The 17551-nt window shown below is 42.8% G+C and overlaps 1 protein-coding gene and 1 long non-coding RNA gene across 2 annotated transcripts in view; one reads left to right on the top strand and one right to left on the bottom strand.

Moving 5' to 3' along the window:
• The window catches only part of LOC114876248, a 28130-nt gene extending 10582 nt beyond the window's left edge, over positions 1–17548 (bottom strand). Inside the window, exons 1-4 of the long non-coding RNA XR_003789345.2 lie at positions 17491–17548; positions 17255–17364; positions 17058–17191; positions 16686–16836 (exon numbers count right to left, since the gene is read on the bottom strand). This is a non-coding gene — a long non-coding RNA (uncharacterized LOC114876248). The remainder of the gene's footprint in view (positions 1–16685; positions 16837–17057; positions 17192–17254; positions 17365–17490) is intronic.
• Positions 2059–5061, top strand: LOC114876245 (segmentation protein even-skipped). The gene is made up of 3 exons (XM_029187487.2): positions 2059–2206; positions 3215–3414; positions 4288–5061. Exons 1-3 carry the CDS (start codon positions 2059–2061, stop codon positions 5059–5061), a joined length of 1122 nt encoding a protein of 373 aa, XP_029043320.1.
• Positions 17549–17551: the final 3 nt, after the last annotated feature.

The raw sequence follows: 17551 nt of genomic DNA, 5'->3' as shown, positions 1-17551 counted from the left end.
TTTACGCCTCGTTACACCATCAGGTAGGTACACCCGCGATCGAATCGGGCTTCTCGAAAGGAAAATGGTACCCGCCCTTCCCCGTTGGTATCCCGGGGTGGAATGACAATGCAGCGAAGAGGGTTCCGTATATAGGAGTCGTGCCCAACCACGTGGGACTTAAACATTCACGCGGGAAAATTTGAATTAATATTCATATTTCGTTCCCTAAACCTCTATTGAAAAAAGAAATGTACCAAATGAAAATAATGTGAAATACGTTTCGTAGATTGATACTGAAGCTGGCGAGTGCAGTTTTGATGTCCGGATAAGAAATTGAAGGCAGAATTATGATGTTCACGGTACTGCCATCGCCCCTGAATATTAATAGAGAAAATATTCAATTTCATTGGTCCGCGTGGCATAACGTGCCATTTTTTTTCTCCCGAAGGGTGGTTCCCGTTTGATGAATTAAAACCGAATCAAAATACGGCCGGATGGTTTAGTTGGTCGGTGAAAGAAGCTCGTTAAAGATTAACTCGAAGTAGAAATTTCGGTGTCGTCGTAAACGTCGAATGGTCGGAGTTTGTGCAAAAATTATTAGCAATCTCTGATCCAATTTCGTGCAAGCCGTTGCTTCGTAGAAATTGCCACTGTATACCTGAATTCTCTTGACTTCTCCTCGATGATTTATTGCTTGTTCATATTGACGATGAACGAGCTAGAGAAAATCATGGAAACATAAGGGGTCGACTAAATAATGGAATTTAATCTAATGACCGGTGACAATACCTTGCTAATATTGCACCCCTTTGATCGCAAACAATGGGCAATCGATGGACGCAAACAGAATAAAAATTAAATGAACACGACGTTGGTACTATTAACCATTGAATAGCGAAGCCAGGTCAATTGCGACCCAAACACTAAAATTAGGCGGTGAAATTTCTGAATACCATTGTCTATTAAAATGATTTAAGATTCGAGGTAAAAATGATCATTTTTCAGCTTATTACACTCATGGACGTTGGAAGATACTAAAAAGTAAGAGTCTACGAATGTCGGAGGGTATTTGCATGTCGTTGGCAAAGGAAAGGTGGAGAGAAAGCGAGAGAAAATCGGAACGATGCAATTTTTACAATTGTAGGGTCATTTAAAATGGAGCAAAGTTTTTACGAGGACAGTCGCGCTTGAAGGAAACACCGTAATAGCGGTGGAAGCAGAGTTCCTTCCTTTTTATGGCGTTATTGCGAACCTCTCTTACGGACAAATTTTCTGTCTTCCGGCATGTCTGCTACAATGGTCGCGGCAGATGCATACTTTTTCGAACGATCTCGGTTCATCATGCCTCTAAAGCGAAGAGTATAATTAAAATATTGATGCCAAGGAAGGGGAATTGTGATTAAAAATTTTTCCAAAAATAATAAAACGACTCCTATAAAATTGAAAGCAGAAGAAATGCAATCTTGCAACTGTACAAGTTTGTAGGAGAACTTGCACTTGCAAAATTGAAGTTCATCAGCGCGTTGGAAGTTCGCAGAGGACCAATTCCGCCGAATTTGCGCGAGGAAATAACGACAGATAATTTCCGGGAGCTTGCATCCATAAGCTGATGCTGTTGGTGCATCTCGGAAAAATGCATCTCCGAGCGGAGCGATGTTGTAGGGATGAAACGGGAGAAAATAGGCGGGGCGAGGCTCCCCTCCGCCAATGGCGAGCCGATGCACAAGGTGTCGACCAATGGGAGAGCGTGACGGAACGATGGTTGCTCGGTGGATTGGCAAGGTCGTATAAATTGCTGGTAGTCTGGTTCGTCCTTTCAGTCGAACGTTAACGGTTCCCATAGACATATCGCGGTACGAAGAAACGAATTTTTTTTTTTTTTAAAAACAAAGTAAAATAAGTTCCGCGGCGAAGACGGGGCTGGTTCGTTCCCCCTTTCGCGACTTTATGGAACGTCGACGGTAGTGTGAAAAATAAAGGACGATCGAAGGAATTGTGATTGGTGGTGTACGAAAAAAGGACGATCATCAGAGTGCATAATTTTTGAAAAACTTTGGAAAAGATTGAGTGATCAAAATGCAAGGGTATCAGAGGAATTTCGAGGATCAACAGAGAGATCAAAGAGAGGAGGAGACGATAGTTGTAGATCTCGTACCGCCGCAGTATCAACTCAGCCCACCCCACAGTCCGCCGCCGGGGAACATGCCGAAAACACCGGAAAAAGGTAAATTTCTAAATTCCAATTAAATATGTTTTTTGCAAAATTTGGATAAATATGTTTCTAAATATTTTCGGCCGACGGATGAAAAGTTTTGAAATTTTGTCAACTATTCAATTATTGATTTAATAAGTAATGAAGATATTCCTAATGCGACTAAATAAAAATCAAACCGGACACAATTAGTAGGTAATTAAGGATACACGGACATTAGAGCGTTAATTACACGAACGGTTAATCCAATTGATTGTTAGTTGTAGCTAAGGTGATTCACATTAAGGGGTAGTTATATTATCAGGGGGTAGGTCTCGAGCGTGGTAATCCATTGAAAATAGAATAGAATTGACCATGAAAATAAATAAGACTCGAGTAAATCGTCCAATCCCTTCGTGGAAAAGCGACCTCGCGGTTTATTGCGGTAATTATTTTATGGTTACTCCCCTGATTCTCCAAGGCTCGTTTCCGAACATCTATTTTATTACCCTGGGATTTGGTCGTTTGTATTTGGAGAAACTTCGATTGGCACCCCTTGCCTTTGTGTTTCTCTTTCGTAAAGACAGTAACGGTTCTTTAAGTGTACTACCTTGCCTCGAATCGCATAATGCATCTACTTTTTTCCCCTTGTATTTAATTTCCAATCGAGGGAATAATAATTGCCATCGAACGCGAAATTAACGAAACGAGGTAATTAAAAAAGCAAACGTTTACAATGCGATATCTGCTTCTTCGATTCACTGAAAGGGTTAATTACATCGTCGGCGAAGCAAAGAAAATGTGAAAGAAAGGAGTCCAGGTGAAGTCGAGCGACCCTCCTAGATCCTTTCAGCTTCCCCTCGTCAACACGATTCTAAAATGCGATCACCCGCTGCTTCCGGAGGCGACAGTGTGTAACCGCATCGCGAAAACAACAAGCGACCGTCTTTTCTCGAAGAACCATTTACCGAGACAAATTGCGGTCGAAAGCAAAGCGTTTTCTTGAGCTTGGTACTTAAACGCGAACTGATTTTATTACAGAATCTTCGCCGTCGCATCAGCAACAGCAACAACAACAACCGTTGTCCTCGATGGATCCGAACATCAGAAGATACCGTACGGCGTTCACTCGAGAACAATTGTCTCGTTTGGAGAAAGAATTTCATCGGGAAAATTACGTGAGCAGACCGAGGAGATGCGAATTGGCTGCGCAATTACATCTACCGGAATCCACGATCAAGGTTCGTCCAGATTTTGTATTAATTATATTGATCGATCAATTAGATGATCGTTTTTAACCGCGCTATTACGACAGAATATTTATCGAGGATAAGTAAACGTATAGCAATAAAGTAGAGTAAACAATGAGCTCATCTCACGATCTACGTTTAGAAAAGTGTTCTATTAACACCTCGGTCTGTTTAATTAATGTCGGTAATCGACAGTCGCGAAGGTGTACAGGGAAAAGCCTTGAGTGCTGTTTCGTTCCTCGTTACGCAATAATTTCGTCAAATGAAGCCGTGTTAAAAATAGCAAAATTAAAAGATTTAAGAGCAAGATTAAGAGAAATCGTCGTGCTTGATCGACGATTATAGCTCGAAGAAGAGAAGAAGACTCGGCAGAGTCTCGGTTGCCAACTCCTCCACGTTTCTTCTTTCTTTCTATCTATCTTTCAACCGAGCAAACAGTCAATCACGAAGGGCAAACAAAAGTATTCTCGGTCTTTAGCTCGCTTCGATCCCCTTGATCCTTTTTCCGTGACTTCTTAATTTCTTTCGACCACGACCGGTCGATCCGGTTGCGAGGTGTTAAGCACTTTAATTAGCGATTTTCCCGGTTTACCTTTTGACTTTAATGGATCCCTTAATTTCTCATCTCGCACCGCTCGGACCGCACACAATAGCTATAAAAACGTCTACCGATGGAAATGATCGAGGTGTTAAATGGTAGAAACGTTAGGATACCTTCGAAACTTTATACCTTTAATTCCAACTCTTTTAACCCTTTTCAACGGCTATCAACCCAACGTGTGCACACCCTTCGGTTCCGACTATACTAAACAAATTCACCGTTCATTAATAATTCCTAATCTAATCATATTTTTCAAATTGCAGGTCTGGTTTCAAAATCGTCGCATGAAAGACAAGCGGCAAAGAATGGCTATGGCATGGCCGTACGCCATGTACACGGACCCGACGCTCGCTGCCACCCTGCTTGCCGCAGCGACGGCAACCCTACCGCCACCCCCGTATCACGGTGCACCAGGTTTGCCGACTTCTCACCTGGCCCCGGGTTACCCGGCAGCCGCAGCAGCCGCGTACTATGCGGCCAGATACACGCCGTATCCTACCGGTGTTCCAACCACCAGCGCGTCGTCCCTTCATCGGCCGCATCCGCGCACCGCAGCCGCTTATCCGGCGCACCCTCATCTCCTCCAGCATCACCCGTCGCTGCCGCCCCTGCACTTATCGGGCCTGGGCGTTCCTACGGTCGCGAACACCGCCTTCCAGGTGAACAACCCACCCACCAGCGCGGCCGCCACCTACAGGCCTACCCTGTTGCCCGAGCTGAGTCCCGTTCACTCGGACACGTCGAGCGACTGCGACTGCGTCGGCGCGCAGCCACATCACCCGGGGCACCACGCCAACGGGCAACAGATACACGAGAAGACCAGCCCCCCGCTGCCCACCTCCCACCCGTCCCAGCACCTAAAGCTACCATCGGGCCTGAGCATCGCGGGTTTGCCAACCAGCATCCAGACGATCGGTGCTTTCGAAAGTAAAAATCCGTACGCCAGCATCGTCTCGACGCCGACCGTGCAGACGACCAAAATTGACCCACCGAAATTGTTCCAGCCGTACAAGAACGACATCTCCGAGAGAGCGTAGAAGATCGAAGGGAATCGTTTGAGATACGAAGCTGGCTTCTGAACGATAGGGGATGTACGACCGGTGATTGATATCGTGTATTAATCCTTGCGAATGTTAATTGTCAGCCGAAATTTCGAAGGAAACGCGATTCTAATTTACCAGTCGGATTTTTATCTTCCTTTCGACGCGTTAGATGTAAATGTAAATATTATAAGTTTTAGATCGATCTACGAAATTGTACAAAATCCCCTGTGTATTATAGTCTCCCTTGTATGTACAAAAGTAATCGATCGTGACTGCCAATCGGATCGACGAGACTGAGTATGTGTTTCGTGGTGTAAATATGTCGACTGATTGTTTAAAAAAAAAATCTTGTACCTGTTGATAAGGATAATGTATCGCTGTGCGACCTTTGTATAGAATGGAAAGAAAGAAATTCTACACGATTAAGTGTGAAGTTAGAGTGATTAGCGACGTAGCGATGTACATAGAGTCTTTAAGTAATTTATTATGATCATTATCTTCCGAGTTTGTAGAGCAACTGGAATCTATCCGTTAGGATGAGAAAAGTTTCCCGAGAAACTCTCGACGCGCAATTTTACTAGTAATGGCGAGTAGCCACGAACGTTTCCGTTAGATTGTCGGTATTTATGCTTGGACATCTACGTGTTTACTTAAAAAGATATTACATCAAAGAAGAAAGAATAAATATTATATATGATCTACAAATTTGCTAACTAATCGTTAATATATAATTAAATTCAATTCAATCGAAACTTTTATTTTCTCATTAAACACACCTTCATCCCACTTTCACTCTACCTAATTAATAATAAAAATGATATAATTTTTAATTATCGAGTCGTGTTGATAAATGGATGAAAATTACGAATCAAGCAGATTTTGAGGAACGGGATTTTAGCTTTTCCGAGGGTGGCCGCGTTAATTAACCTTGCCAACGATTTTCCCGGGGAAACGAGATAATCCCGTATAAACGCCGCCGGTTTAACAACCCATTTGGGTTTAACTATGAGCCTACTATCACCCACATCTCCCTCTCGTTTCTCTTTATTCATCATGGACCACCAGAAGGGGGCGCAAACACGACTTCAACTATTTATTTCCTTCCTCCTTCGCATCGAAGATTAATTACTCGAACCCTGTTTTAAGCTTGCAATTGCAAAACAGAGAATTGAACATCGCACTGGCGAATGCAATGAACCAGACTTGATACCTGCCACTCGTAAAATCATAAAATCTCGAGTCTCGGTACCGAGTTAGGGTGGAAAGAAAAAAAAAATCGCTACGCTGATCTACCGTCATAAATATAAAACGAGCCGTTTTGTTGGTGGCCCGTAAAAAAATCATCGAAAAAATTTTTCGGCAAAGCCTATCAGCCGAGTGGAGGTAAAAAAGGTTCGTCAGGAAATTATTAAATAATTTAAACGTTATATTATCCTATCGTTGTAAAGCGTTTTAGTATATTCCTCGACGGTCAAATAGTCACGGAGGTACCTATTAGCGCATTGAATATTTTCTTTTTCTTTTTTTTTTACCTTCACCCTCGAACCATTTTTAAGGGCTATAACAACTGTCCCTTTTTTTTATTTCCCCTCAAACTGGATTAACCGAATTTACTTGAAACAAGAAGGCGCGATAAAGAAATGTAAGGGTTGTTGGATACAAATCAATCCCTATCACTGGATCGATCATTCTGTTCGCGTGCTATTCTACCGTGCGAGTTCATCAAATATTAATATCCAATTTATACGTTCGATGGAGGAATCATCCCCCTTCGAAATCGCCCCTCGTCTCGAACGGATCGTCATCCCTCCGTTTAGATGCCGGTCATTCTTCGACGAATCACGCTCGATCGTCGAATTGTATTATCTTATCTGACGAGCCATTAAGCGTCGTTTAGACGATTCCTTGCTAACAATCTATTTGCAGTATTGCTCGGAGGGTGGAAAAGGAGCAGCATCCTTGCGTCAGGACAATAAGCTCACGATAGTTTCTGCTTCGAGATAACGATACTAACATGGCGTTATTTAGAGGGGTTCTTCTCACTGAAAGGGGACTATAGATATCCAAAATCGTTGCATATCAAACCTGACCGTTTTCCTGATTTAATACGTATCCTTCCTTCAATTTTTCCAAATTATCGTCGTTCGAAAGGAAAGTTTCTCGTTATCCAGAATCGTAAGTGGGTTCGATTGGGGGGGTTGTTGCGACCGCAGGAAACGCTTCACGGTAGGATCTTTTTTGTCCCCGGGAAAGAAAAGGAAACCGGCGTGTTTCTGAGACGAGTTTAAACCGTGATCGAGTTTGTCTCGTCGACGTAAAGAAATGTCGACAGCTTTTGGTCATGTCTCCATAGACCTCCCGTGGCTGAGAACTACAAAGTTACGTGTCCGCGCGAGATAGACGGAAAGCCCCGAGCGGATACGTATCTTTTTGCGAATCGAATCGCCGATTTCACGCGTTCTGTCCGACAGAGACCGGCGAGAAACATCTATTTAACGAAATTCCAGCCTGTTGAAACGTTCCGGTCGTTCGTTCGACGAATAAGAACAGACTATCGGGAAAGGAAAATTATTTTACCGATAGAAAATTTGGAAAATATCCGCCCGTGATAGACTAAGGAGCCCTGTTCGGGGAATAAATTTGGGGCTGCGTGACGATAGAACATTAGGCACAATATTTGGGTGAAGGCGAACCGTGGCTAATTGAAAAGTCAAAACTGCTGAAAGGAGCTGCCTGTTAGTCGTGAAAGCGTGGAGGCGTACCACCCTACGGGACGTCCCGGGGAGTCTCTCACAAAAAGGGGGATGCTGCCCCCCGACTGTGATTCAACCATTACGAGACGCACACCTTTTCCGACGAAATCTGTTTTCACGAATTTTCACCGGCGGAAAGGAGACGTTATTGAATTGAATCAAACTCAACAAGTATTAATAAAAATTTTCTGTGGCTCGACTACCCCTACACCCCCAATTTTATATAAATATTAATACATTTTTCTTATTATTCTATTTTAATTACAGGAGGAAAAAATTGTATTATTATTTCGGAAAAATATGAAAATTATTGACTCGCCCCCGCAGGACCCCCATAGAAGTCTGTTAGGCAACAAGAGCCATGGGGTAGGTTATACAGCCGGTTACTGTCATAAATGGTACAAACCGAAAGATTTGGTCGAACCGTCGGTTTTTTCTGCGGGGAAAAAACGGGCCCCTTTACGATGTCCATGAAGCGTCCAGTTAGCGTTCGTTCGAACAAGTTAACCCTTTCTACCATCAATGTTTTTTTTGCTTAAATAGCCGCAACTACGTTCGGCAGCTTCTTTACTGCTCTTAGGGCACGCTTTTTGCCCCAGTTTTTCTACCGTTTTTTCTTCTTTTCTAACAGGCTTGCTAAGAGGCACAGTTTTTTGACCCAGAAAAAAAAAGTACCGCTGCGGGTCGCGGACGGATTCTTCTGTCCATCGCGTACCAGAGATATCGGCACGGGTTTTAAGGGTAGTTTTTGAAAAAAAAAGAAAAAACGATAGTTTCCAGTAAATATTGTAACTAGCGATCATGGAAAGGTAAAGTATGGAAGGGAAAAAGGAATCATGAAGAAATAGTGTTAAATACCATACGTTTTATGCAAATCAGTGGGATTCGTCGAATCAATTTCACGCGGACGATCCCTAATTCTAATTGTCGATTCGATCTCTAATAGGATAATATTTCCCTCATAAACGGCAAGCATAGCGAATGTTCGCTGCGGCGGGTACCAATAAATAACTTTGCCCTATTAGTTTCCAACTGACTCTCGATACAGACCGTGACGGATCTTTTCGAGTTCCTTGCTCCCAATTCGTCCTTTTGTCGATCGATTATCGACGCCGATACAAAGTATAACTGTGGGAATTAATTCGGGAAACTAATCGGTGCCCTCTGGTCTGTGGGAACCTTCGATCAATGTTTCAGAGATCTGCTTATTAGAATTTTATAAGAAGAATTTTCAACAATTTCCTGTTTCCTTCTCTAATGGAGTTCCTGTGGAACGTCATAAAACGATGAAATTGTACCGAAACTTGGAAACGACTTTTGCGAATTCGAGAAAGCGGCTACGAAACAGTTTCTGTTCGGGCACATAAAAGGGGGAAAAATCGAGCTGAGGCATCCGCTGTGATCTTCCTCTCGTTGTTTTCCTTTACCTCTTACAGGCAATACACAGACTGTGTCGCTAGTCTCGGAAAACTCGGCAAAGCCTAGGCACAACAGAGAGAGAGAAGACGAGCTACGGAAAAGGCTGGACAGATAATAAACCAAAATAAAACCATCCGAAGATTTATTGCTGCCAAGTCTTTTCGTCACCCAATGCCCGTCCGCACGGACCTTTCTTAGTTGACTGCAAAACGCAGTAATTTCTACCAAAACCTACCCTCCGACAGTCCATTGTCGTACGGTTAAGAATATTCCAGGGGCGCAGGAATTTTCCAAAATTTTCCATATCTTGTAAATCATACTTTACAGTCCGACAGTGTCAATAAACGTAACTCCTCGGAATGAAATAAATTAAACCACGTGTATCTTAGCACATCTTGTTTCTTATTTTCAATAAACACGTTGAAAGAGGCAGATGATGGATAATTCGAACGAGCGAATTCAGGTGGTGGAAGATCAAAAAGGTAGAACCTGGTAAACTGCGAGAGCATAAATGCGTAAACGCATAAACCTCTGTTCGAAGGCAGGATTTTTCGAAAAAATTTACGACCCCCGATTGTATCTGGAGGCCGCAGCCTCGCGTAGAGGAGCCACATTTTCCAAGGAATTTTTCCGCAAACACGCAAGGACGAACCGAGGTTCTGGCCAATGCGGTGGACCGAATTACCTTATCTCAATGAGGTTTCGGTAAAATAAAATTTTGCAACTCGAATCTAGACACTTGGTAACGGTAGGAAAGAAGGGATTCGATAACTTGGAAATGCGGGAAAGCGAGGGAAGCGAACGCGACACGGTTTCAGGACGATAATTTATTTGGCCTAGCCAGGATTTACGGGGTCCGATATTGGATAATGAATCAGGTCTCCCTTGATGGAATTAACTCACCTATAGCCGGCTACGTTGCTGTCTCTTCTCTAACCTTTATTAGCTTCCACAGGGAACGTGTGGAAACCCTTTGCCTCGTTTTACGATCGACCTACGTCCTGATGAGATCCGCGGCTTTATGTAACTTTATCTCTTTATACACGTTGCCAGAACGATCTTTTATATCTCACTCTTAAGACTAATTACAACGCTAATTGTTAACTTTTGTTCGTTCATAATTTATTCGATGTTTCATTCTAATTTTCCCGCCCGAAGACTTATATGTACAGTCGGGGATGAAAATAAGTGAAGCTAAAATATGTGCTTTTGACATTTTTAAAAATTACAATTTGTTGAAATCGTGGAAAAAAATAGTGAAGAGTAATTTTCTAACTTTTTTATTTTTATAATGAAAATTTAAAATATGTCTTTCGTAGATTCGAATAAGTTACATGTATGCTATTTATAATTTTAGGTGAAAAGTCGTGATTTTCGGAAATTTTAATTACTTATAATTTTTAATTGCGTTGACGAAATATTTGTCTTCGCTATTTATTTTTCACGATTTCAACAAAATTAATTTTTACAGCTTCTCGAGAAACCTCAAGTGATTTGGTCCAATTTTAATTAAGATATTCTGTTTTAAACAGTGTCCATTTATTTTCGTCCCCGACTGTATATATAAGGCCCTATTAGCCTCATTGTTCAGTCTCCCCCGCGATTTCGAAGGGAAAAGATGGAAGCCGGAACATCGCCATTTTTACAAACGCCTGTTAATTACCCAGAATCTTGTCTAACTAACGTTAGAATAATGAATGTTCCACCGTATATTTCCTGGTTTCGCGATTTTTCATAGATCGACAAATTAGTTGCAGCCGTTATAAATAACAGTGCACCGTGAAGCTGTCGTATCGGTCGCGTCCGAGTAAGTGCCACGGTGCGTATAACCGTAACAGCGGAGGAAGTCGAAGAGGAAACGAGTCAGCCCTAATAGAAGGTTTATTATTTTATGAGGCTACCTTGTAGCTTTGTCCCGGGCTTCCGTAAATCATCGGAAAAGTTGGACGCACGGTAGCTCTCACGCAAACCAAACCCTCCTGCACGGCTTACCATTTTCCCATTGCCTTTTCCTTCGAAACTTCCACCTATACTCTTTCGCTTTCCTTCGCTTTAACCTTGAGGAAACTGCCGGAAGTTAACACGAACCGATACGGAGCCGATTCGAGGTGCAATATGACGTAACAAGCGCAAATTAGGGGTCGAGACTGAACCGTTTAGGATCCAATTAGAGAGAACCCTTCTATGACACGTAATTTTAAATCACGCTTTTCCTACCACTTTCAGTGTTAATTAACCATAAAACTGGACGAACCTATAATTGAATTTATTTTCAAAGCAAAATTCTCGATTTAGTGCCTCGTTGACCACCCACTGTCAACGAACCTTTACTGCCCACCCAGGAATGTTCAATAGAAAATCCAAAGAAGGAGTTTACTGTATGGCGTTCACAATTTGACTACTACTGAGAATAACTGTCCATACTTGGACAATTAATGTTCCCAAACACAATTGCTAACGGTGAAGTTTCACTAATGATGATTGTATTGGATAGACCTTGTTCCTTCCTATTCAATTTCTCTTGCATTTAGTCTTTTATTTATCTCTCTAAAAATAGAGAAAGATGAATTTTCCAACCCTCCTTTGATTAATATAAACTGAAACTAGCAGGAGCACTTCGCACGCTCCGCCCAATCCTCACGTTTGATCCTCGCTTTGTCGCGAAGTTTCGTTTTTCTTCTTTGGCAACGCGATTAGCGTGTGATCGCATCGGCCATTAGTGCGCGATGATCTAGAATCCATGTGCGTGAGGCGTGACGTACCGACTCCGACCAATCGTATCCGCGTTCCTTTTCCTAACGTTCTTTCCATCTCTCGACAGTGGAGAAGGTTCGTTTCTCCGGTAAAAATTCGGAAGCCCGGTAAGTAGGAAGCAGTGCAGTACAAAAGGAGAATGTGAAAGGGTCGTAAATGTTTCTTCAAGTCTCGAACGACGTATTTATGCCCCAATAAAACTTTCTTCTTCCGGCTTTCGGTCAAGGTCGTTGTCAGCAAGACTCTTCGAATTATCTTCGACTCGTCGGTGGAAAAAGAGAAAGAAGGGTGGATGCTGGTGATCCAAAGTGGCGCGTGCCCGCACCACGGGAAGCCTGTTAAATATTTTGGAAATATTGACCGAGTCCCCTAGATCGGCGGAGGAAAAGAAGATTTATGTCCGTTCTCGACACACCAACCCAGTTTCTCTATTCAACATTTCCCTCGTTCGACTGCCATCGGTCCAAGGACGCCACCCTGCGTGTCCTCATCCTTCAAGAAACACGTTTCTTCGATCCGAAATGTTGTAACGCTGGAAAATCGAGAAATCTAAAGCCGTTTCGGCTTCGCAGTCGTGATTTTCATGAAACTCCAAGCTTCGTGGGTACGACTGTTTTTCACTGACGAAACGTAACTTCGAATCGGGGCTGCTGTTTGAGAGAATGGAAAGGCCGGAGGGCGATGATATCGCTGACGAGAGCCGCCGTATTGGCTGCCACCCAATCCAATTCGGTTGCCATACTCCCTCTGAACGAGTGATAACACCGGGTGCCGCCATCTTGGCTATTATGTACCCGCGGACCTTCGTTTCATCCCCCACGAAGGGGATTCACCCGGGAGATAAGGAAGCCGCAGTGCCGTAACGGGCCTTCTCCATACCTCGCTCGTTCCCTTTCCAAGTATCCCATATTTCTCGGGGGTATCAATTTTAAAAAGCTGCTGTTAGACATAGCGCAGATAAATTCTCCTTCGATTCTGCGGTGTTTGAAGAAAAGTCTGAATAATGCCGCTGTTGAAGCGAACGAAGAGGCGCGGCGATCGTGCCAGAATGCAGCCGATCCTGGGGGAATCGTGAATCACGAGGAGACGGGTGGACAGGAGACAACAGATTTATCGTCCTCCACGTTCTTGTTTCTGTAGACCGAAAGCATGATAACTGGAAATTGCTTCGTCTCCTGTCGTTTCCGCCAGCGCGGAAGATAATCTTGCGAGCAACTTCAGTAGCTGTTGCTCGAGTTTTTATCGAGCGCTTGCTGATTTAACGAGAGGATTTGACTCGCTCGAAGGAAATTATTAGATAAAACGATGAGAGGTTCTAAATCGATGTTGCTAGTCGATGGATATCGTTCGCCACGTGTTAGAAGTACACGGCGCTCTTGTACAAAATGTCCCTTCGACAATGGTTCAGGTGCCCTTGACACAATATTTTGACGTGCCGTCCTTAGACAGGATAACAAGTATCCTCGCCCAGGAGGTGGGCCCATGGCTAATCCCGAGACGAGAAAATCTTTGACGGCGTGACACTCGTGCCGGTGAAAGCCCTCCTGGGAATCCTCTTCGGCCTCTTTCCGATCTAGCTGATTATTCCATGTCTCCCACGGCGATTGTTGTGACTCTTCTGAACGCTGTTTTGTCAACGAATATCCTCCCACTTTTCGCAGATTATCCGGGGGATAATGTATTAAGATTATGTGTGAAAATGACTTGTAACAATGGAGCTATTAATATCGGCTCGAACGATCTTTCATAATTTCATGACATAAAAGTTGTTCGAAACAGCACTTGTGTCGCATCAATTTAAAGCTTGAAGTCCAAGGAAAATGATTGTACAAATGATTTTGTTATATTTTCTAATCGTATCAAATGGTTGCCGGTCATTCCAATCGGAAGACTCGCTTTAAAAATTTCAAATCTTTTCCCAATCGCGATAAAGTATAATTCTCCAAAGGACTTGGACATTTTCTTGGACAAAGTAAAAGAGTGGCTTCTTCTTATTTATGGTAAGGCATGATAATAGTAGGGATGATGGGATTGCCGTTGCTGGAACAAGTATGCCCGAAGTAACCATGGCGACTGGTACCGTGGCCATATTGGTCCTCTGCCAGCTATCGATAATAGGAAAGATAAGGCTCAACCCCTAGGATATTTTATCGTTCTCAAAATGGCGACTATGAGTCTCTCCGCGTATCCGACAGCCCCAGGTTCCCCGGGCCGTTCGAGTAAAATTTCCACCCTCCAGAGATATCAATCGCCGATAGAATTTTGAATCTCTTCCATTGATGTACGCTACCCTAATGCATCTTTCCGTCGCGACGCGAAACTTAAGGGAACCATTTACAAAACGCCCGGTCTAAATTAACCCTTAACCGATGAGCTTTTTGTTTATCCAACTAATCATAGTTAAAATTGAAAACAGAGATAGATTCTCTTTGAAACGAGGAGACGTTCGCGCAGGTAACGAACGAGGATCGTCTTCTTTCGCGAGGCTCTTTCGTCGAAAAGTTCGTGTACCGCTGGCAAGCGGTCGCCATTACGTGAAATAAATGCGAGTTAATTAAAGGGCGGAAGCAATTACTTGCGAATAAATCGTGCCCGTTAATCCGTTATAGCGTAGACAAGTTAAACTTCTCTCTCTCTCTCTGGCACCCCTCGCGCGGCTTTAAACGCGAGGATAGGGATTTGCGAGAACGACGCCGACGTCGGGGCGCGTTCGCATAATTGGCTCTGAGCATCGCCACCTGCGTCCCGACGCCGCAGCCTTAGCTGCGTCTATGTTCCGTATATACGCAACGATGTTATCACTGTGTGCGAGGAAACGCGTCCATCAAAGGGGTAGAGGATGCGGAGGAAGAAAACGAATGAATTTCGTAGCGGTTTCTCGAGCTTAAAACGCGTTCGAAATATCTTATCGACGATGATTTTTGATAAACGTTTTATATTGAAAACTTAACGCTTCCATTGGCCTAGTCCGCTGTTCGAAAGAGCTGTTTCGGTTAACTCGGATTTCAGGGTGCGTGTCTAACATGTCGGTACCTCGTAGACAATGGGGAGGCTAGGGTCCCTTGCCAACATTGAGACGTTCGTACCGTAATTTACGAGTCCCTGTTTACCGACAAAGATTGCGGGTGGCTCTTGCAAAGCCGAAGAGGCTGCTGGAAATGGTACCGTGCTGGGAAATCAACTTTCGTCACGGTCACCGTTTCAACGCGATCGTACTGTGCATTATTGCCGATCATACTTCCATGAGGAGTAGAAAGTTTCGAGCTACGGCAATCGTTCCACAGCTGCGAATTTACTAAACAAGATGCGATATTTTATTCAATATAAAAAGATGTAATAGAAAACAAAGAGGTCCTCTATAATCATTATTGATCATTGAAGAATTTTATTAAAAATTAAGGAGGATATTAGAAAGCAAGGGATGCTGAGAAGAGAAAGTTATGATAAATAATAATCGTCGATAAAACGGACATGATTTATGCCCCGCTGTTACCTGAGGGAAGAGTAACGTCAGGTAATAGGGCGTTCAGTAGCCGATTGGAAAGTCGATTTTAGGAAGAAGGAAACGACCTTGGCGACAAGGATGCAGGTACGAGAAGATGATGTACACTGAGGCCTCTGTTCAACTCGGAAACGACTTCTCTCATTCATCGTCATAAAACCGCATCGCAACGCATTTGACGGTAGTCCTTATTTTTTTCGCTACGGAAGCAGCACGAATCTTTCCCATCTTGGGTCGTAAAATTGCATCCCTGGTTGCGTTTACTGCAACTGCGAGCGCTATAAATCCATCAACAATTTATCATAGAAAAAAAAAACTATTCGACTGACTGATGTCCTGTGCGATGAACGACAGAGTTAAATCAATCTTGGATGGCAATGAAAATCAATAGGTTTCGGGAATCTATAAACGAGACAATTTGAAATTCTATCGGATGAAATCGGTTTCCTAACGTCGTGCAGCCCCCCGGTGTAGTCCAGGTGGCTTGAAAAGGCAATTAAACGTATAAACGGCGGAAATTAGCCGCAAGAATTGGTTTTGAGTGTTGGCGAAGGTAAACCTTGAATAGATCCGCGGCCATCAGGGCCATTTAACACGATGACACCCCATTTACCACCCCCGCAAAGAGACCACTGGATAGCAGTAAAGCCCTAAAGCCCATATGTCAGCACGTGCCGCTGACCATAGGTGCTCTGTATCGTTGAATGTCTCTTCTGTTACACGGCTGAACGGTCAACTTTTCCTTTATTCCTCGCAGAAATCACGATATTAACACAATCACACCTACCATTACTTTCAATTACCTTGTTTTTCTATCAGAAATCATTTCATAAATGATACAAAAATAAATATTAATAGTTTGGCAGTCAAAGATATTTAAATTTTTCTAAGTCTAGCCGCGCGTTGAACATTATAAACTTCTCCACGCGTTTGTTGAATGTTATTAAAATCTACATCATAGCAAATCTACTCGAGAATACGTATAATAAAAGCTCTGTCTCGTTTCAACGCATGCTCCTGTTTCCCATGCTCGTATATGAACTTTTCCACGTTTTATGGGATCTATCCGTGTACGCGCGCGAACAGGATAAAGCTGGATTGCTCGAAATCAGTGGATTGACGAATTCTTTCTTATTCCGTCCTAATTCGAGGAAACGACCATCGTAAAACGAATCAGAGGGGTATCATACCTCGGAATTCCTTCTCCCGATTACCCTCTGGATGCTCGTTTTTCCTCCACCCTCTTGGATCCGGGGATGAAAGAAAGGGAAGATGTACGGAAAGCCGAGCAGGAAATCGTATCCCATAGAAAACTGCCCTCCTCTTCCTCCCCATCTCGCTCTGCAGATACACGATTACTTTTCAGTCTTTCGCTTTTTATTGAGTTATCGAAACTATACCCGCGAGACAGATTTTACTACGAACGTGTTCAAAAATTTTTCGAAACGTTCGCCAGACCGTTCGCTACGATATTGAAAAATATTTAACTCGATAGAAAAATATAAATCAATTTTAGGTTACATATTGATCTTACATGCAGTTCGATGTTAACGTGTAAATACCTTAATTAATGAACACGTGTCGATTTATTTCAATATGTCCTCCATTGTTTTCCCTCCTTTCTATAGTGTTTGTGTTTAATGGCGTCTTGTCGACTAAGAGTGTATTGGTCCAATACGTTTCATGAACCTATATTCTAGGAAATATATTTTCATTAATGTCGCATTAATTTACTTATTAGTGGATAAAATATAGCTACCTTAATAGTATTATGCAAATTGTGCATTCGTATGTAAATACTACTTCATTTTGTTTCACTATGCTTCCCGCCAATGCTGCAGTAACGAACAATTGACATCGAAACTCCACCTGCAATTATAGACTAATGTTAGTAATATATATATAAACCTTTTCTATTTTACAAGGAGAATATGTTAAACGTATACATGAACGATAATTATTCTAATGAATATCTTAAATTAAAATATACATTACGGTTTTTTGATGCGCACGCGTAGCTTCCAATCACTGCACTAGCAGAGCCATCTATCGATCA

The sequence above is a fragment of the Osmia bicornis genome, chromosome 10, assembly GCF_907164935.1.
Source record: "Osmia bicornis bicornis chromosome 10, iOsmBic2.1, whole genome shotgun sequence".
Lineage (NCBI taxonomy): Eukaryota > Metazoa > Arthropoda > Insecta > Hymenoptera > Megachilidae > Osmia > Osmia bicornis.
This window is presented reverse-complemented; position numbering and strand designations above follow the sequence as displayed.

Bases quoted from the DNA above. Each gene is read 5' to 3' on its own strand.
- LOC114876245 (XM_029187487.2), top strand. From the start codon at position 2,059: ATGCAAGGGTATCAGAGGAATTTCGAGGATCAACAGAGAGATCAAAGA. The intron at 2,207-3,214 runs GTAAATTTCTAA...ATTTTATTACAG, and splicing joins GCCGAAAACACCGGAAAAAG to AATCTTCGCCGTCGCATCAG. The intron at 3,415-4,287 runs GTTCGTCCAGAT...TTCAAATTGCAG, and splicing joins TACCGGAATCCACGATCAAG to GTCTGGTTTCAAAATCGTCG.